The 21,443-nt window shown below is 46.2% G+C and overlaps 1 protein-coding gene across 4 annotated transcripts in view; it reads left to right on the plus strand.

Moving 5' to 3' along the window:
- Nucleotides 1-21,443, plus strand: part of PRR14 (proline rich 14) — a 588,115-nt gene that overhangs the window by 397,156 nt on the left and 169,516 nt on the right. For 3 of the 4 annotated variants that reach the window (XM_086931668.1, XM_086931667.1, XM_086931669.1), the window contains one exon: nt 3,606-4,722. In XM_086931668.1, the coding sequence (XP_086787794.1) occupies nt 3,606-4,722 (1,117 nt within the window). The remainder of the gene's footprint in view (nt 1-3,605; nt 4,723-21,443) is intronic. The other variant, XM_086931670.1, reaches the window with a different exon arrangement.

The raw sequence follows: 21,443 nt of genomic DNA on the forward strand, positions 1-21,443 counted from the left end.
GTCTTTTGGGGTCGTGAACAATCGGGTCTTACCACCGTGTTTGATCCGAAGGCGTGCTGGGTATAACATAGCGGATTGTATTTCCAGGGTTTGCAGACTTTTCATAACCGTCTGGAACTCCCTCCGCAACAGTTGCACCACCGCCGTGAAGTCCGGGAACAGCTACACCTCCACGCCCTGATAGGTGGTAGTGCCCATCTCCCTCGCCAAACGAAGCGCCGTATCCCGGTCACGATAATTAAGCAACCTTGCTGTTATTGGGTGAGGGGTCGCCCACGGAACACGTCAAGGTGCCAAAGACTTGTGCGCCCACTCATACACCAGCATTCCAGAAAAGTTCTCGGCGCCAAAGAGTGCTTTGAGCATGTCCCCGATGTAGAGCTCCATCCTCCCCACATTGATAGATTCTGGAACCCCAAGAATGCATAGATTGTTACGCCTGGACCTAGCTTCTAAGTCCTCATTCTTTGCATCTATCACAGACAGTAACTTCTCCATTTGCGCACATGCTTTAGCTGTATTCTCAACCTTGTCCTCCGCTTTCGAAATCTGCTGCTCAGCCTCTAACAGGCGCATTCCTTGCTTGTCCAGCTTGTGTGCCATACTATCTATGCAAGTGTTTAGAGTGTCTATTTTACCATCGATGGTCTGCAAACTCTGTTGCATGGACTCTTAACACACGCGCCAACTTACTAGAGCCGCCAGCCTCCATGTCCTTATCCATGTCTGACGCAACTTGTGACGCCATTTTCTTAAGGCGCTGTGACTCAAAAGTTAACTTGGGTTGCAACTGCTTATGCGGTTTGCCCATCCCGCCTATGTGGGGGTCAAAGCTCCAGCACACTGCAAACGCCGGCCTCTGCCCTCACGGCTAATCGACCAATACACTCCACTTACCCCCCTAGACCAGTGAGCTGCAGTCATGCGGCAGCCGATCGTGATCAGGCGTCAGAGCCCGGCACCTCCAGCTGTATACATTCCCAGAGTATTAGCTGCACAATTCACCACGTGTGTGACACCGTACTCAACCCGCCCTCCTTTTATTCCAGTAGACGCCGATGTTGGCAGGAGCAGATATTGACACAGAAGGTGAAGAGATGCTGGATTCAACAATGAGCAACAGCCTCCACCACCGGCAGACAGACAGTCAAGTCCCAACAGGCACTACTCTTTAGCAAGGGGACAGGCAAATTCACTATTGCTGGTCTTGCGAGCTATGGGCGCGCACCCCGTTATTCACATACTCCTCTGGACTCCACCAATGATAGTCAGGAAGCTGCAGAGGTCGTAATCTTTAATACAGGGCGTCAATCGGCAGCCCCTTACACTATCTTCCAGTGCCACAGTGAGGATCTATTTATATGGGTCTCCCAGAGCGAACCGTGAAATCCAGCATGCATCGGTAGTAATCTCATAAATCATCAAGGCCAACACACTCTACGTATATCCGAGGCTTCAGTCATCAAACGGCGAAGCGCTGTACAGCCGCTTACCGATCTCCCTGCCTCTGTGTTCCAACAGCCCTCGCGCACCCTCCGCCTTTCTCCACTGTCCGTTCTATAAAATGGCGGGTTGGTAACATCCCCAGTGCTTTTCCAACAACTTGCTTTCACCTGCGCGGCCCGCAGCGATAATTACCGTGAGCCGACGCTCACCCGCTGCATCAGCTCCAACAGTCCTCCAAGGCACTCCGCTTCTACCGCTCTCCCTCCTGCGGCCCCCGATCTCAGAGCACCAGCGCCAGACAGTCCGCACCCGGGCAGCAAGGCCGACACCAACCTACACACCTCAGCAGTAATCTCGCCCAGCGGGGCCACCTCACCACCCTTGCCGTTCCAAGGCACCGATAACCTCCACAAGCTCTCCGCCAAGGTCAGCCGCGGCTAGAGCTCAGCAGCACATCCTCACCAGCCGCCTCAGTTCTCATGGAGCCCAGGCCGCCATTTCACGCTGTTGGTGCGAGTCACCGCCGTCAGGCACCTGCATCGTTGATTGCCCACAGATCTTCGCCTCCAAGACACCAAAAAATAGCCCACCGGTAAGGGGATCACAGCCGCAGCAAAATGTCAATAGATGTCACGTAGAAAGACAGGATATTTGAAGGATTATGGCCTGACCAGCAGAGCTGCACTAATGTGTGGCCATCTTGCTTCGGGCACTCTAGCGCCCCCCCCCCCCCCCGTGAACCAATATCCTTTATCAGTACACTAGGACCATCTGTTTTACTGAATCCTATTTTGCTATCACTTATATCACAACTTCCCTAAATTTATGTGGCCTCTATGGACTCTGTTAGATACCAGCACTTCCTCCTATGTTTTTTCTCCTATGCCAGACTGCTCTAGCTGGTGTCAGTCTTTCATGTTCATACCCCATGGAGTTGAATTTTTATATTGACTATACTTGCTAATCGCAGTTGTTCGGCTATCCTTTATGGTGTGGCAGAGAATGGCCCAGCACTTGGCTGTGAACCAGTCACATGAATCTGCAAGTTATCATGGTGGAACTGTTACGCGTGCTGCACCTTTTGGACAACATAAGAGTGAGGTGCATCACAACAGATAGCAGGATTGATGCATGTTTTGAGATGAACCACACAGACATAGCTTTCTTTGGGTAATTTTTTCTATGCAGGATGTTGGTAACTTTTGGTAGCGCTATAAGCAAAGGAGAAAGGGAATTTGTTTTTGTCTGATTTACAAATGTGTAACTTGGGCAATATAACTGGAGCCAACATCAAGGAGCTTAGAGGGAAATTAAGGTCATAGGTCTCCCTCCACTCAATATCCACTTTCCACAACTATGCACGATGCTGGTAACTTGGTAGCGCTATAAGCAAAGGAGAAAGAGAATTTCTTTATGTCTGATTTACAAATGTATAACTTGGGCAATATAACTGGAGCACATTTATTTATCGGTACTTGTCTTATACTGGCTAGCACTCAATGTTGCGATGTTCAGTGCGACAGGACTGAATTCCAGGAATTGCACCGCACTTTTGAGCAATTCAGAGGGCAGGTTTCTCTAACTTGATTAAGACTGTTGGTGGTCATAACGTTATGGGTTATCTTAGATTTCTGAAAATGTTCTGTTAGTTGTATTGTGTGGCTTGTTCAAATGTTATTGGATGTGTAATCCAGTGTGCATATATATTCATACACCTGATTAGCAGACTACATTCTGGGAGACACTTGGTATACAGCATAAAACTTTAAAGTATTTTGGCTTGATTGGAAACGAGGTCCTAGTTTAGAGGCTTCCTAAGTATCATAAGGGAAAGAAAACTGAACATCCCCTTTAGGGCTGGTTGTCAAATAGGCATGCTACAGTTCTTTTGTTTTGTTCCTTGAGCAAACTATGGTCCTGCAACAAGGGTATATATATCTTATCTAAGCTTTTCCCTGTGACATAATTAGGAGTCCATAAAAGCTGCTTGTGCTGTTGAAATGTGTCTTAGATTAGCAGACTCATTGGTGTTTTCGGAGTTAACTGAGCTGCAGGTCGAATGAAGGATTGAACAGTAGGTTAAGCAGTGGGTTGGGTGGGGCATATTGGTAGTGTTCCTATCTTATGACCTTTTGTCACTTATTTATTTCTTTTTGCAGATTTTGCAGACTCCCATGTGGATAGCCCAATTGGTGGGACTACTGTGCTTCCAAAGCTGCCAGAGGAGAATTCCCCTGAGGAGAATTACACTGGTGTGGACTGGACACCGGTTGCTGAACTTCTCCCACCCCTCGCCTCAGCACAGCGATTTCACAGTTGGCGCCTTGCTCCACTTTTCAGCTGCATGAAATCCAAGCTGGGAAGCTTTGCTGAGATTTTTCTCACGCCGGTGAAAAACAAGTTCACTGGGACCAGAGGCATGGACCAGCCGGCCACTAGTGAGGTTATTCCTGGATTTGCTACTAGGAATTTGTTTTCAGACTGCTCACCGACTGGCTCTGCTTTAGGGGGAGAGGCCACAGATACCCCAACATCTCTTGCTTTCCAGACTGAGACCAGTCTGTGGACTCCTACTATCATGGGAAGGAGGGAAGCAGATCATGAAATGGCTGAGTGTGCCAGAGGTACAGGGAATCTACCCACTGTCCATAGCCCATTGTCCGGTCAAGGTTCTCACATGAAGTGTGTCAGCCCTAAACCAGTTTCTCCAGCCAACACACACTCCAACAAGGCCTGCCACTCTTCTTCGCAACAACGGAGTAGGTACCGGAAAGAGCTAGTCACCTGTCGCCCCTCAATTCATCATTGGATGTCACCATACCGGGAGGGGAAGACCTGCAGTAGCCCAACTTCCAGTATTTCCTCTGAAGGCGATACAGAAGTTGTTAGTGTCAAAATGGAACTCGAGCTTGCTACCACTCCCAAGCCCTCTTCTGTCCGGGGGTTGTTGAGTCCATGTCGCTTCTTGAGCCGCAGCTACTCTTGCCCAAACTTTACTTCTACTGAAATGGATCTGTCCCCCACCTTCCACCAGCCTCCCCAAACTATGAACTTTCTCCATCGTCAGCGGCGTCACACTGTCTGTAGTGTAGAGGTCACCCGGGAACTCTCTCGCAACGTCCTGTCCCTCCAGTGCCTGAAGAAGGAGGTTTTCCCTTTCCCTGGCTCTTCTGCCCACAACCAGCACTTCCTGGTCAGCCCTGTGGTGTGTTTATCCCGCATTTCTCCTACCAGCCATGAGTTCACTGACGCTATCCAAGACCCATCTCACCCCAGGTAATTCTTCTTTTCTCTGTTTTTCTTGCCTTCCCCCCTGCATTTGTGAAATTGCCTGCATATTCAAGCCTTAGTAAGGGGCATGCACTTTACCGATTCACAGTGCCTACATAATACATTGAGATAATTCTACATACAAAATGCATGTCAAGAAATCTTGTTTGATTTAGGAATAAGGCCTTTCTTTTAAAGCATAGTTCTTTATTTACACATGGTATACAAAGCACTTTACAAACACAGTACATTTATCCAGGACACACTAGAGAGGCCTAGTTTGTAGCCATAGGTAAGTAAAGTAATTTTCCAGCATTTTGGATCATCTGTCGATTCATCTTCTTCATTGCACATTCTGAGTGCTGATGTTTATAAAGATATATGAATTAAAATGTTTGTGAGCCAACAGAAGCCAGGCTTCAAAAGGCCACTTGTTGCACCATCTGAGAAAACATTGGCTCTACTGTAATTTCCTGAAGTCTAGATTTTGTTTGCACCATTATTTCACCATATGTGGGATCCTGGAACAGTTTATAAGATGGGACCTATTGTAATTTTTAGAGATGGATTGTTATATTATTCTGGATTAATTTTTCAAAATGTTAACCAGTGTCCATTTAAATTGACATTACAGTTGTGCGTTCTGAGACTTACACTTGATTCCTTATTAAAATGAAAGAGTAGGCAGATGGGTAGCACAACTTTACACAGAGGGAAATTGCCCTATTTATAACCCGCCCCCCACCCCTCCCCCGACACACACGCACACATCTGACTTTCCAATCTACTAGGGCATTGATGTGACCATTCTCTTCCAATTTATTTTGAAAATAATGTAAAACCTGTTATGAAGCCTAGCCTCCTAAGTCCAGTCTCCTAGGACCAGAACGTGTGTATGTTTTCACATAATGGATGGTGAAATAGCGTTACAAGTTAATTACTTTTCCTTCTCCCCATGAGCACAGCAAATGTATGGACTGGTCTCCGGGTAGTAGGTATGCAAATTTCAGTATTAAGAATGATTCTAAGAAGGAGTGTCATAGACACTCTTCCACTCGAGCCATACCCTTTCCTAAATCAGTGGTCTGACTCTCTGTAGCAAGTTAGAAGATTGTGCAAAATTAGTGAATTGTAGTCTGCTTGGATAGCTCCTTCTATTATATGACACTCCATAAGTGACAAAACGTTGTTTAAACTTTACAATCACCTATGTGGTATCTAGGTGATAAGGTGATTTAATTGTAATCGTTATATCCCTTTACAATTCACATTTGGCAGGGTTCTTAGAGTAGAGGAAAACAAGAACGTGATGGGTGGAATACTTGAATTAGATTAGATTAAAGCATATAAAGCGCTTGGTTACTCCAAAAAAGTGTCCCCTCTCTAACACATCCCATTCTTTACAGACAAGCCCTATCCAAAAACAACAGAGATTGACACCAGTCCCCCGAAGGTGCCATGCATTCAAGTAAATCTTTGCGTGTGCCCAGATGAGAGTCCTGTACTTGCTGTGTCCTAGAAATTAATCCATATAAAAATGTATTGTTTAATTAATTAAACCCATAATCTTTTATCACAATAAAACATGATGCATAATAAAACGGAGTTCATTATTGAGAGAAGCTTAACAGTGTTAAATCCATGTACTGGAGTACACCAAACAGTGTGCGTTGTTTGAATGCCTTATTTGACTTGTAGTTAATCGTAGCTGTAGCCACCTGCTTCATTTTTAACAAGGAGTAAGAATGTAAGCAGGAAATTGAAAGTTTAATCTCAGATTGGTTCACTATCAGCAGTCTTTGAGTGTCTCTTTTTCAGAACCTGGTGTGGAGCTTATGTTAAAATGGTGTGTTTATTTAATTAACCAGTCTAATTGTTCTATCCTTTAGAATGGCTGGTACAAACAAAAATATTAAAAGCATAAATGTATCAAAATGTAATGAATTTAAAATCTGTGCAAGTTTGCTAATGTTTGGAGAAAGTTGGTACCTGAGTCTTTAAATTGGTGGCAAGCGGCATGTGCAAGCTTGTTGCAGTGTGCGGGGTATAGGAGTACCGGCTCCAAGTACTGCAGTTTTACTGGGTTCTAACATGTGGGCCAAAGGGAGCTCCATTGAGTGTTTGTTGTGTAGTTCCTATAAACCTATATAGTATCTGTGCGTTTAGAAAACATACACTGTAGTTTTGGTGTCCAGACTGATTCAATACACCCCCACCGGGAATGTTAGCCTGTATACCAGCTAGCTCACAGTGCCATTAGAAACCCCTCTTTCCAAAGAAAGAATAGATCTTGGCAAATATCGAACATGACAACTCTGATCCCTCAGGATCGTGGAAGCAGTGTATTACCTTTGGCTCAGTCACTTGTGCTAACTTTGTCTCCGAGAGATACACAGAAGAAACATTGGGAATGTTTTTCAATAACATTTATTGAACCAGCGTCATTTTAGTGAACAGGTGTGCTGAGACAACCACTAGACAGTAACAGATATAAATGATGTAAGCACTAACAGAGTAAAAGGATGGTAGATTTCTACCATTGTGCTAAACCAATGAATACAGGCAAGTATATAAAATACATGACAGTAGAATGCGTACTCCTATGATGCGACCCTAACTAGATGTACCGAAGTATACCTATCATGTATGAAGGTGTAAAAGCCAAGACTCCCTCTAGGATAAAGTCAACCCATTACCTGAAGTGAGAGCGTGTGGGCCCTCTTCTTGGTCTCTAGATGGAGACCCCGCAAGGGATGTCAGTCCACTTTGAGCTGGAGTTTCTGCGTGCTGGAACCTCAGTGTGTCTGCATGGAAGTCTTTTTCTCCTTTGACTACCTCAGCAAGATATGGTGTTTATATGCCCAAAGTGATACCCTCGGGGAGTTTACCTTGCTGTGTCATGTCTGACTTAGGATGACGGAAGGAATGACCCTCACACCCAGTCAAAGGATCTGGGTTTAATCCATCACCGTTCTTTAGCCCACTCTGCCACCCCAGTTCAGACATGGCTATATGCAAATCAGTCTGACCCTGTGCCTCTTGGGAACAGTCCCGCCCGAACTGCCAAGCCATGCCTTCCCTGGACCGGAAACAAGCTTCCGAGGACCGGTTTCTGGCATTCCAGCTGTCTTCAGCCCGGCTTGCTTGAATCCAGTGGCAAAGCGAGCAAGGGGCTCACGTCTGAGCATACTCTGCCACATTTATGACTAGGTGTGAGTGTTTGATTGGTTCAGATGCTCCGTCCATTACCACCCCTTTTTGTACCGCTTTTTGCCGCCATAAATGTAAATGGCAATGTGTTTTAGGCATGTGTTTTGGAGTGGAAGCATGTGGTGTGTGTTGGAGATATGTGTGTTGGATTGGAATGTTATCAATGGTGGCATGCTGCACTTTAACGCATTGTCTTTAAAAGGTAAAGTGCAGCATAGTGCGATAGGTACAATATTTATTGGTGGATGCACTCACTGTCACTCGCACTCCTCTGCAACCACTGTCACTCTGCACTCACTGTTCTGCACTTACTCTGTACTCACTGTCACTCTCGCACTCACTCTGCACTCACTGTTGCTCTCACACTCACTCTGCACTCACTGTCACTCTGCACTCACTGTCACTCTCGCACTCTGCACTCAGTCTGCACTCACACGCACTCTTCACACACTGTCAATCACACTCACTCTGCACTCACTGTCACGCTCGCACTCACTCTGCACACAGTCACTCTCGCACTCACAGTAACTCTCGCACTCAATACACACTGTTCACCCTGCACACTCACACCGTTTACCCTGCACACTCACACACTGCAGTCACTGTGACCAGTGCCTGTGTGTGTGAACAGTGTCTGTGTGTGTGAACAGTGTCTGTGTGTGTGAGCAGTGCCGGTGTGTGTATGTAGTGCCTGTGTGTGTGTGTGAACAGTGCCTATGTGTGCGCGCAGTGCCGTCGTGTGTGAGCAGCCTGTGTGTGTATGTAGTGCCTGTGTGTGTGAACAGTGCCTGTGTGTGAACAGTGCCTGTGTGGACAGTGCCTGTGTGTGATGAGTACGCCTGTGTGTGTGCGCAGTGGCGGTGTGTCTATGTACTGCCTGTGTGTGCGAACAGTGCCTATGTGTGCGCACAGTACCTATGTGTGCGCGCAGTGCCGGTGTGTGTGAGCAGCCTGTGTGTGTATGTAGTGCCTGTGTGTTTGAACAGTGCCTGTGTGTTTGAACAGTGCCTGTGTGCTTGAACAGTGCCTGTGTGCTTGAACAGTGCCTGTGTGTGTGAGAAGTGCCTGTGTGTGTGAGAAGTGCCTGTGTATGTGAGTAGTGCCTGTGTATGTGAGTAGTGCCTGTGTGTAATCAGTGCGCCTGTTTGTGCGCACAGTGCCGGTGTGTGTATGTAGTGCCTGTGTGTGTGAACAGTGCCTATGTGTGCGAACAGTGCCAGTGTGTGTGAGCAGCCTGTGTGTGTATGTACTGCCTGTGTGTGCGAACAGTGCCTATGTGTGCGCACAGTACCTATGTGTGCGCGCAGTGCCGGTGTGTGTGAGCAGCCTGTGTGTGTATGTAGTGCCTGTGTGTTTGAACAGTGCCTGTGTGTTTGAACAGTGCCTGTGTGCTTGAACAGTGCCTGTGTGCTTGAACAGTGCCTGTGTGTGTGAGAAGTGCCTGTGTGTGTGAGAAGTGCCTGTGTATGTGAGTAGTGCCTGTGTATGTGAGTAGTGCCTGTGTGTAATCAGTGCGCCTGTTTGTGCGCACAGTGCCGGTGTGTGTATGTAGTGCCTGTGTGTGTGAACAGTGCCTATGTGTGCGAACAGTGCCAGTGTGTGTGAGCAGCCTGTGTGTGTATGTACTGCCTGTGTGTGTGAGCTGTGCCTGTGTGTGTGAGCAGTGCCTGTGTGTGTGAGCAGTGCCTGTGTGTGTGAGCAGTGCCTGTGTGTGTGAGCAGTGCCTGTGTGTGTGAGCAGTGCCTGTGTGTGTGAGAAGTGCCTGTGTGTGTGAGAAGTGCCTGTGTGTGTGAGAAGTGCCTGTGTGTGTGAGAAGTGCCTGTGTGTGTGAGAAGTGCCTGTGTGTGTGAGAAGTGCCTGTGTGTGTGAGAAGTGCCTGTGTGTGTGAGAAGTGCCTGTGTGTGTGAGAAGTGCCTGTGTGTGTGAGAAGTGCCTGTGTGTGTGAGAAGTGCCTGTGTGTGTGAGAAGTGCCTGTGTGTGTGAGAAGTGCCTGTGTGTGTGAGAAGTGCCTGTGTGTGTGAGAAGTGCCTGTGTGTGTGAGAAGTGCCTGTGTGTGTGAGAAGTGCCTGTGTGTGTGAGAAGTGCCTGTGTGTCTGTCAACAGTGTCTGTGTGTCTGTCAACAGTGTCTGTGTCTGTCAACAGTGTCCGTGTGTCTGTCAACAGTGTCCGTGTGTCTGTCAACAGTGTCCGTGTGTCTGTCAACAGTGTCTGTGTCTGTCAAGTGTCTGTGTGTGTGAGCAGTGCCTGTGTATCCCTGCACCTAAAATCAACCTACTTGTCATGAGGCCCAAGGTTAGACACACAAGCACAACTGTTGCAACTCGGCTGCTTGGACCCTCCATGCAGAAACACATTCCTGCTCTCGGAGGTTTGGTGTTGTTGCCGAACAAGACATGAGCCCCTTTGATGAGATGAGGAGAATGCGGCAAAATGTGGGACTGTTCGTAAGTCAGTAAAAAGAATTCCGTTTCGTTCCTGGACGGTATTGTCTCCAATACAAACGCACTTACATACTTTGTGGGGTAATGAAGACTGTGTGTCTCTCATTATCGGCGCACAACCAAGCCAGCTCTTCAAAGGCCAACACTTACACATGAAAGGATGCAGACGAACGCGCGCCAACCAAACTCACTGCAGACTGGTGAACGCGCCCCGAACATCTGGGTTCAATTACCGCGGCACCCTGACAGCTCGTAATTGACAATTTATTGCACTCCCCTGCGCGTAACCGCACAGAATATGCAGGAATGCACAAACTGAAATCCATATGGCCTATTGCATGAAGGCTACTAGAAACACAGCACTGCGAGGACCAATTAGCATGCAGATGCCAAAATAAAGTACGGAAAAATCTTGCGCAGTGAGGAATTTTTACTTCACTATTCTGAGCCCCGTAACAAGACGGCTCGGAGCTCCGCCCCACTTCTGGCGAAGTGGTGACGTAGGCAGAGCCCTAAAAATGGGGTTAGATGGTAATTCAGCATACCAGACTTGGTTACTTAGTTGATCTTAAATCTCTTGATCATATTTCCATTTGTCCATTAAAACATTTCCTCCCTTGTCCGCTTCTTTGACTATAAGGGTAGGCTCCTCAGCTAAGATTTTCAGAGCTGATCTTTCACGTGTAGTTAATTTTTTTGAATAGGGAGATATTTTTTACTTGGTGATCTTTTTCTCTAATACATTAAGTTCTTGCATAATAATTTTATAAAAAGCATCAATGTTGTTATTCTTAGATAATTGAGGGGTCCATTTTGATTTACTTTTCAGTCCACTGTCTTCCCTAACATTGGTACAGTAGACAAGTTCTTGTAAAACACGTTGTAGTGTGACCGGATCATTTTCATTCTCAGTGATGGAAAGTAGTAATCTTGTTGCTTCCACATCCTGAATAGTAACATCCCCCCACACTTTTTTAGATGATTGACTTTTCTCCACGCCATTTGCTGCAAAAAACGTTTTAATTTTCAATTGTCTGATGAATTTGTATACATCGATTTTCACATCAATCACATTACATAAGCCAGTAGGACAAAAGTTTAAACCTTTCTTCAGTGCTGTTAATGTTTCTTGGAGAAAATCCCTATCAGTCAAGTTAATTATTTGGATATCAATAGTGCGATTCACCTCCCCTGGTTTGCCTTCCAAGATCTGGTCTGGTAATGGGTTCTTGCCCCGGAGTTTACGGCCGCCCCTTTTACCTCTCTTGGACCTACAGTACCCTCCCATCTTTGGTCCCGTTGTCTCGAATTGCCAATCCGTATACGTTGGACCTCCTTTAAAAAAGAGGAAGAGGGAGGTCCCCCACTTGTCTGATCTTGATTGATATTGCTAGCTCCTTCATCCCCACTAGCTGATAGACTGCTAGAGGATATTGTATTGAGGTTACTGGTCGATGAAATCTTATTATCCTTATTAAGTGTATCACTTGTGTCCAATGTGTCAAATCTTTTAGCAAAGGTAAAAACCCTGCCTGTGGCATAGTCGTGTTCATCACGTTTCAATTTCCGTGCCTTTCTCGGCTTAATATCCTCCTCATATTTATTTAAGATCTCATTCAAAATATCAGTTCTTTTTGGTCCCTTCCATTTTGTGTAAGTCCACTATTTCTTTTTCCAAGATGTCAACCTCCTGGATAATTTTATTGACAGGGTGGTCACTCCTTGACCACAAGGGAGATGTCTTCAGTCTTCCAGTCGAAATGGAACGTCGAAGGTCCAAGAGTTTTTCAGAGTTTCTTCTAGGATAATCTAATGTCTCTAGGCACAGCTCCTAACTTTATACCAAACTAAGGGGCTGGATTACCTGCTAGATCCCTCCCATGAGTGGAACCTGAGAAGGGGATGGTTACACCCCTTTCTCTTTGTCCAGTTTTGCGCCAGAGCTGTGGCTGGAGTGCCCCAGCAACTGGTTTGAACCGGGCTGTGCATGGAGCACCTTGTGTGCCCCAGGCAGTGTCTGGAAACAGCAGTTTCCATTGAACCCACCCTACCCCAATCCACTACATGCTGTCTGGGGACTGGACTGGCGGGGGTGGGAGGTGTAGTATTCCAAAGTGTTTGACTCCTTACACAACATGTTTTGATAAAGCCAAACCAAAGTTAGCATTAACCTCAAGGATTATAATGCACTTAAGAGTATGTGGTATGGCTATATCATAGAACAGCTATAAGGACATGGTTCCGAAAGCTGCAGACAGGCTCAGCTCATGCTAGAGCACCATCTCACATAAAACCAAGCACTCTGCCTTCAGGATTGTCAAGGCCTGCCATCGGAGTGACTTATAGGTGTATATGTGTCTATATATATATATATATATATATAAATATAAGGGTAGATATAGGAATACTATATCTAAGCAAGGGGTGATTACAACACCTTGCCCAAGCTGAGGGTTCAGCCTGTGTTGACAGTTTGGATGGCCAGCCAGGGGTGGCATAATTCATGCTGCAGCCCCTGGTAGGCCTTGGATGCACCTATGCCCTGGGTACCTATGGTACACTATACAGGCGCTCACAGGGTGACCCAATTGGATATGTACCTAAAGTACAAGGAGTCCATTTTACAGAGAGAGCAGATAGCCTGGGGTCCTGAATAGCAGGGTTCCATGCCAACTAAGTCAAAAACCAGCTAAACACTAGGCAACAAGTTGGGGTAACCATATAGTCAGATATCCACCTTCCTACAGTAAGGTACAAATTTATAGCTTTACATAAGCGGACTGCAAAGGACGTGATGAATTCAAAAAATATAAGAGTACAGGTGCTCGAAGACTAAGATCATGAGAAAGGTGGCATGCAAACTTCAGCTTGCAACCAGGATGTAAACATTAAGTCTGAGCAAAGTAATCAACCATTTTGAATCCTTTCTTGGATTCACATGGTGTGCAGTATTCCACCATCTAGTGGTTGGGTCTGGAATTGTCTCTTGGAGTTTTTATTTGGTGGGCATTGACATCCACCACTTTGTGTCCATCCCCACTGCGACATCAGGCCTGCACACCAGGAAGTTGCTTTGCTTTGTCAGCATCTTTAGGTTGTTTTTTTAACCATTGGGTTGGAAGCAAGATGGTGAATCTCTGAATGAATTCAGGAAAACAAAGAGTTGTTGAGCAAAACACCAGACGTAGGGATGAAAAGCACCAACTAACATTGAAAGCCTTGCATGCCCGGAATAAGCTCAGAAAGGGACCTTGCTCACCATGATGGAGGACTAGTTGGACCGGAAACACTTGACTGGAAATTTTGGAGTGGTTGTGTGCGAGGGGCAATGGAGAACACTCCCTTTAAATTCTTTCCCAACTGCCACCACAGGTTCGCTCAGAAAGACCTGCACAGGGTCTGTAATCTGTGCCTTCCGAAGGATCATAGTGCAAAGGGTTATGAATCCTGTGTATAGTTTCAGCCGGAGGTTAGGCTGAGACAACGTTGAGCACACTATGCTATGGTCGGTACGCAGAAGAAGCAGCCCTCGCTGAAGGAGATGGGCATGTCCAATGACAAGAAGGAGGGAAGCATCAATTACACTGAACTGTCACAGGGAGGATAGGCTGACACAGAGGATGGCATGATCAATGTCGAAAGACTGCAGGGTTCACGGAGAACAGCAAAGGAGTCCAACAGGAAGAAATGCCAAAGATAACTAAGCAGTCGCATCGTTCAGACTTGAAGTCCTTAAAGATAGCCTGACGTCAAAACCCTCAACGGTTGAAGGATGGGACTGACAAAGGAGACAGATGGGTCCAAACAAAATGCCAGCGATTAAGGCAAGCCTTCTGAGCTCCCCTCAGCGCGAGACAGGGCAAAGAAAAAGGAGCAAAAGGCTCAGAAAAGTATAACACTCCTTACAACAGATGGCGAACATTGGTTGCTCAAAGTTGAGTGGAAGAAGCACCTGTTTGAGGCGAAGTTGGCAGCTTTTCTGCAAAGGAGGAATGACTTTGGCAAGTCCCTGAAGAACTTTTGCATACCATTCGGAGCTGAAAGAGGGAAATGGTGAGGCGCAGGACATTGAACCCCCTTTGACTGTGTAATCCGATGAAGAGGAACAAGAGTTTTTCTAACACGGGGGCAGGGACTAGTTAACCTTCATGAGTTAGGAATAGCAGGTGGAGATTTGGCATAACATAGACGCAGAATCCTCAGCAGAGGGCAACAATACCTACACCTGGAGGCCCTGCCTGTTAGGCAACCTCTCAATCTACAATGCACTCATGAAAGTGGCGGCAGATAACTATGGAGTACAGCTAGAGATGCAAAAGGAGAATTCCTATTTCCTCCTTGAAAAATTGTTGCCATAACAAAAGAGAACATATAACTTTGCATATTGCCCACTCTCCTCGACCATGGAAGGGACCTTCCGAGAGCCAGCCACAGCTAAGGCTGTGACCCAATGGGTCAAGAAAAACTACAAGTATTCCTCACATGACGCTCATCTACATAAAAGGGAATGTACCAGCAAACTCCAACATCGTGGCAACAGCAAGAAAAGGGGGTGATGTACCCAGATCAACCAGACAGGGAGAGTGAGAGAATCGACCTGGTGGTAAGAAAATTTGGAGGTTGCACCCCACTGGAGGATTGCTAACTCCAAAGTAGTCCTCAATAGTTACGGGCACCAGCACAGTGGGATGAGACCAAGAGCCTCTTGCAACATCTTCCAGAGAGTACAAGAAAAGGGAGGGTACAGTAATAAAAGAGGGGGAAAATATATCGCCCACTCCTGTTTCAAATAGGCTCTCGATGCTTCAGACACAACCAGCAGGCAAACGTGTAATGGGACAAACCTCAGGAGGCACGCCTGGTTATGAGCTTCGGGGTTCAAGACCGAAGTGGAAGAATCTTGCATCAACATGCCATTTGCACTGGACCACACACTGCAGAATAAAAGGGCAATGAGACAGCTAAAGCTATGAGAGCATTGCAGTTCCATGGGTGCTTCAAGCGGGGATGCATACCGCTTCTATGACCAACAGCATAGCACAGCCCCCCAGCAGCAATGGTTCACTCAGTTGGCCATAATTAAGTTGACACACGAACGATAGCAGTACCTGGCAGGATAGCCCTTTGATGGAAAGCAAGAGGGAAAGTTTAGCCCCCAAGAAGGGGGAGTCAGTCTGACAAGCAAGTTACTCCTTAGGATCACATCCCTAGCACAGAACACCAGTGAGGGGGAAGAATAGAGGGATTCCTCCAGGAATAGGGGTCAATCACCTCAGACAGATGGATAATAAATATAATAGTAAGCTAATCAAAATGAAGAGCACAGGTTTTAAGGGACAGGTCCTTTCCCCAAAAGTAGTAATGTAGAAAACAATGTGGACTAGCCCACTGAGTTTGTAGAATATAAATTAATATTCTGGGTCACTGTTGGCTAAGACCTTAGTGCTAGACCCAAAAGGTCTTGTTTATAAACCCCTCACACACCAACCTGGTTGGTGTCATGCTTCATCATTGGGGTCCAACCAGGCAGCCGAGTACCGCCTGGTTGTGCTACTACGCCTGACTACAGCGGAGCGGGTGTCGTGCAGTAGTGTGATGTGGGCTAGTCCACATTGTTTTCTACATTTCTATAATAAATATAATACACACAGCTACTGCACAGACCTAATCAGAAGACCTCCTTTGTCACCACCGCCAATGAAAAGGTGAAACAGCTCATCAACAAATGAGCTATAGAAAGAGTGCAACAAATGGTAAAACACTTTTTAAATATATATTTTTTACCCAAGAACTTCGTTATCAGGTAAGAAATTTTACAGAATAGACTAACAGTGCGTTTCTACTCGTACCGCTTTCTTATGGGAGAAAAAACATTTACTGCATATATATAATTGTAATGTGTTTCTGTGGGGATCCCCTTTCAGTTTGTGAGGTGGTAGCGGGACAAGGAACAAAGTTCCAACAGAAGATCAGTTGTGTCTGCTCTGGTAACTCCGGGTGTAGAGGTGCTGGGTGGGTTGGTTGTCTTGCACTCTACGCCGTAGAAGGGAATAGGCGCCACCTGGAAATAGGCTTCAAGGGTAGACTTGGAGACACGTCTGGGAGCTCCCGGCGGGGGGAATCGGATCGTGAAGGTCCTGGGAGCACGGTTGTACATTGTTTCTTTGGGCTCAGTGCAGAGTGTTTGTAGTCGGCTGGCTCTCGTGCATCAAAGCGCTCTCGGTCAGGACTGGACTTTTCAACATGAGTTGGTCGTGGCAAGGACCTGGTACCTTGGGTATTGGTGCAGGAGGCATTTGGAGGTGCTGGCATTTTCAGGCTTGCGGTACAAAAGGGGGTGGTGATGGACGGAGCATCTGAACCAATCAAACACTCACACCCAGTCAACAGATCTGGGTTTAATCCATCACCGTTCTTTAGCCCAATCTGCCACCCCAGTTCAGACTTGGCAGGAAGAAATATCTGCCCTTCTTGAGTGTGTTGACCTTCTCGGACGGCTACTGCTCAGTGGACCCGGTGTACATCAGCTTCTTTAAACCAGATGTCACGATGCTCCTCTACTCCATGGGCGGTGGCTGGCTGCTGGCCAAAGTGCTGGCAACCCTCCTGGGTTTCTGTGGGATGCACAGCTGCAGGACAAGTCGGGTCTTTGTAATTGTCGAGTCTGTAGGGCAGGCAGGGTGTGGCACCAAAAGTTCACAGCATTCTTCAGTACTTGCGGGGCTGGCTCTTCATTGTTCTCTTCTTCTTTTCAGTCAGTGGAATCTGAAGTTCTGGATTCAGGGAGCCCCTAAACTCTAAATTTAGGAGAGTTAGGGAAGTGGAGAGGGATAGACAATGGGCTACCTACCCTTGGGGTCACTATGCTCCCTTTATCACCACTTTCTAAGGAAGTGGGCATAACCCTGTTTAAGTTTACTAAATTCTGCCATCATTTCCTAGAGTGGGGCACATCAGGCATCTCCCTTAGGGGTGTGACTGACCAGGGATTGGTTTACTCCTACTTTGCATACTAATTTTACCGCCTGTCCTGGTTCCAAATCGACCTCAGGGCAGATGATGGCATCTCCCATGTTCTTGGGACATGGCTTTGAAGCATCCGGCCTTGATCTGCTGATTGCTAAATATCCGGTTTGGAGGAGGTGTAAACACCTCCTGACAGAGCAGGCATTGTTTGTAATCTTTGAGGTGGGCTCACACCTAAAGGGTTAGAAACAGGTCTGTGGTGGCAGGCTGCACTGGACCAATCAGTCAGCACACTATTGAACTAGTAGGTTTCAGGGATTACCTTTAAGTTACTCTCTGGGTGCATGTATTAATAAATTCGGCACTGGAATCAGTGTGGGTTTATTAATATGAGATGTTTTGGACCGCACATCCTTGGTTTCAGTGCAGCCATCATGTAACTGGGGAACTCATTTTTACTAGTGTCCAGCACATGTACTTAAAATGGCTTCCTAGTTCACCTGTGGCATCTAAGATTTTACTCGGACATCAAAGGGGCATAATCTGCTCATACAGATATGTCCTTGCATGTACTATAATGCACCCTGCCTTGGGCTGTAAGGCCTGCAGTAGGGTTGACTTACATATATCGAAGGCAGAAGACCACAGCAGCGAGCCCTTGGTTTTGACGGAGTTGGTTCTCTCGATTCCCGTGCCTGCCCGCCTCCTGAGGATTTAAGTCTCCTAGCTTGGGGCTGACCCTGTATGCAGGTGCCATCTGCTTTGACTCCCCCCGCTAGCCTGAGGAGCTCAGCGACTAGTCTTTGCCTGTCACTGTCGTCCCGCGTCCCAGAGGACCGCGCCGGAACCCTGGGGCCAGCACCTGGTCGGTTGATCTTTCTCCTCAACTCTCCAGATTATCGTCGTGCTCGCCCTTTACCGGCAGGGGGGCTGTGATCACCGGCACCATTTGGTCTCCAGCTCCATCTTGCAGCCTTGCTTTGCTGCCCTTCTATCCGGCCTGGAGTTCGGCTGCCCAGCAGTGATTGCCGGCACGGATTGAGCCTGTGATCTTTGAATCTGCAACCTTCACCCACCGCTACAGTTCCGGATGCCTTGGTGGGCTTGTCCTGGGCAGAGCCTGCTCTTGATTTTTATTTGCAGCCTCCATCACTGCTTCACCTCCGTCCTGCCTATGATTCAGGTTGCCTGAGGTGGGGATGCCCGGGCCAGCGCATGCCCGCCTCTAGAAGATTGAGACCTCCGGGTCCTAGTGGGTGACCCCCAGTTGCCACCCGCAACGACTCTCCCTATGCCCCACATCGTCAGTAGGGAGTCCCGCCCTGAGTCCTAAAGGTTTGCGTCGCCTGGGCTTGCCTGGAGCCCATGGTCTACGGTCTGGCAGCTTGCGGCGCACTGTTTGAGGAGTCCTCCCCTCCACCTCCGAAGGATCTACACTTTGTATGAATATCACTAGTAAAGCCAGACACCTCGCTAGAAAACTCCAATATCCTCAATAACACATATATCAAAAGACCATAGAATATGTAAAAATTATCACATTTATTAAAAAAGAAAAAGTTTCTTGTTTCAGCTCATTAGACATGAACAGTTTCTTGCCTTGAAATTACATACATATTATAAATCATACACAAAGATTCAATGTAACAACATATAAAAACAATTAAAAAAAGCCAGTTTTGTCGACATGTTTCGGTGCTTTGATCGATAGAACACCTTCCTCAGGACTATGGTTAAAAACTTCATGAATCTAAAAAGGTATACGAGACATTAATTAGTATACATTACAAGAGGAATCGTAAAGTTGTTATTGAAAAGAGTTTTTTCTAGAGAGAATAAGGTCATGGCTACAAGTAATAAGATCTTACTATTGAAGCATTTTCAATTTGCACAACCAGCCTTGATCCTGGAGTTGAATAGTCTTTATGCACCTCTGCTTGCTCGTCTAGAGGATCTATATAGAAATTGACAGTGATATTCAGTTTGTAATCCAACCAACACTGTGGTTCATAATTTATACATTCTAGCTATTCGAGTTCATAGCTTACTTTATGGTAGTGCATAGAATTTATATAATCTGATATTGGCGGAGACTCATCCAGGTACTTTATGTATAACGGATTGGGTCACTTTGATGTCATCATTTTCAAAGTCGTTTAAGAATATTCCAGGGTCGTCACTTCTTAGTAAGCTTGAGGACGAACTTCTCACCTAAGTGGATATTGAGGGAGAGTACGGATTTTTTAGAATATGATTAGTTATGTTCCATTATAAGCATAGAGAGATTTACACTTTCTTTATAAATAGTACGTGTAAATTTATTTAAGATTTAAATAGAGTTCGAAAATCCCTTTTGTTAAACTTTTGACCGTAATTAAGCAAGATTATCTTTATCCCTCTCACTTAAGTAGTTTCAGCGGAAACGTTCCCACCACACAGAAAGGGAAACTGGCATAATGCAGATGGTTCGACTATTGTGCTAAGTATCGCCTGAGTGCACGGCCGGTAACTCGGGCAAAAATTAAAGTGCAACCCTTCGAGTTTACTTAGTCTAATCCGCCTCCTTACCTCGATCGGTGTTAGCAGGAACCGTCCGCCTGGTCTCTCCGGTCTCCAGAGTCGATATGGAGACTGTGGCGTGATGGTTGTATTTATATGTGTGGCGATTACTTTTAATTGAATAATAGCCCACACCTGATAATGTTTAGGCTGTAATTCATAGACTAGGCGCGCCATTTTGGTAGTTTTTTTGGTACTCCACTAGTACGAATGTTGTCCACATGTGAAGACGGACTAATTTGAAACATGTGTCAAATGGAAGCGCCATACTGGTAGGTTACAATACCTAGCTGGTTAAAAGGATACACTTGTTTGCAGCCTTTATCGACCATGGACATCAAGCTAAGGGAGCCCCGCTTTGCAGATGTAGAGAGGCCCCGATATTGATCATTTGGAGAGTGGGATCTCGATGGTATTGAGTAATATTCTGATGCCTTAAATAATAGCCTACATCTGATAATGTTTAGGCTGCGGTGCATAGAATCAGCGCGCCATTTTGGTAGTTTTTTGGTATTACGTTGGTTCGCCTATTGTCCACATGTAAAAGCGAACTTATTTAGTTGAAACATGTGTCAAGTAAGAGCGCCAAACTGTGAGTTTTCAATGCCTAACTGATTGAAAAGATTCACTTGTATGAAACCTAAACCGGCCATGGGCATCAATCTAAGGAAGCTCCGCTTTGCAAATTTAAAGAGGCCCCGATATTTATTATTTGAAGGGCGAGAAAATGAAATCTCGATTGAATCGAGTAATATATTGAAGTCGTGGTACATAATATCCTCTTACTTGCATTTAGTTATATGACTATGATATGCATAGGGTCCTGATCGTGTATATATATTTGACTATTTTTATTCTATAGGGTTTAGACCTAACTTCAATAGCTGGTATGCCATAAATCATTTACATTATTAGGTCATCCAGGAACAAACTTATTTTCATGAACGTTAGGTGCACAAATATAGGTTAATTCAATAAGACCCTAAAGGGTATTATTAAGGGTTTACCTGAAAAGCTTATGTGAAGATGGGACATCCTTCTACCCTGCCTTCTGTTTGCTTACAGAGAGGTCCCACAGAAGGGGGTTGGCTACAGCCCTTTTGAACTTTTGTTTGGACATCCTGTAAGGGGACCCCTATGTCTAGTGAAGGAAGGATGGGAGTTACCTCTCAAAAAGCCTAAACAAGACATAATGGACTATGTACTTGGTCTACGCTCCAGGATGGCTGAGTATATGAAGAAGGCTTCCAAAAACCTTGAAGCTAGCCAAGAACTTCAAAAGCTAGGCTTGGCCAAAAGGATGTGCTGACTGAGTACCAGCCAGGACAGAAGGTGTGGGTGTTGGGGCCAGTGGCCCCAGCAGCACTCCAGGACAAATGGTCTGGACCCCACACCATTGTTGAGAAAAAGGGAGAGGTCACCTACTTGGTGGACCTAGGCACTCCCAGGAGTCCCCCCCCCCACAGGGTGCTCCATGTCAACAGACTGAAGGCATATGGTGACAGGGCAGACATGGGCTTGCTCATGGCTACAGATGAGGACCAGGAGGA

The sequence above is a fragment of the Lissotriton vulgaris genome, chromosome 7 (assembly GCF_964263255.1).
Source record: "Lissotriton vulgaris chromosome 7, aLisVul1.2, whole genome shotgun sequence".
Classification (NCBI taxonomy): Eukaryota; Metazoa; Chordata; class Amphibia; order Caudata; family Salamandridae; genus Lissotriton; species Lissotriton vulgaris.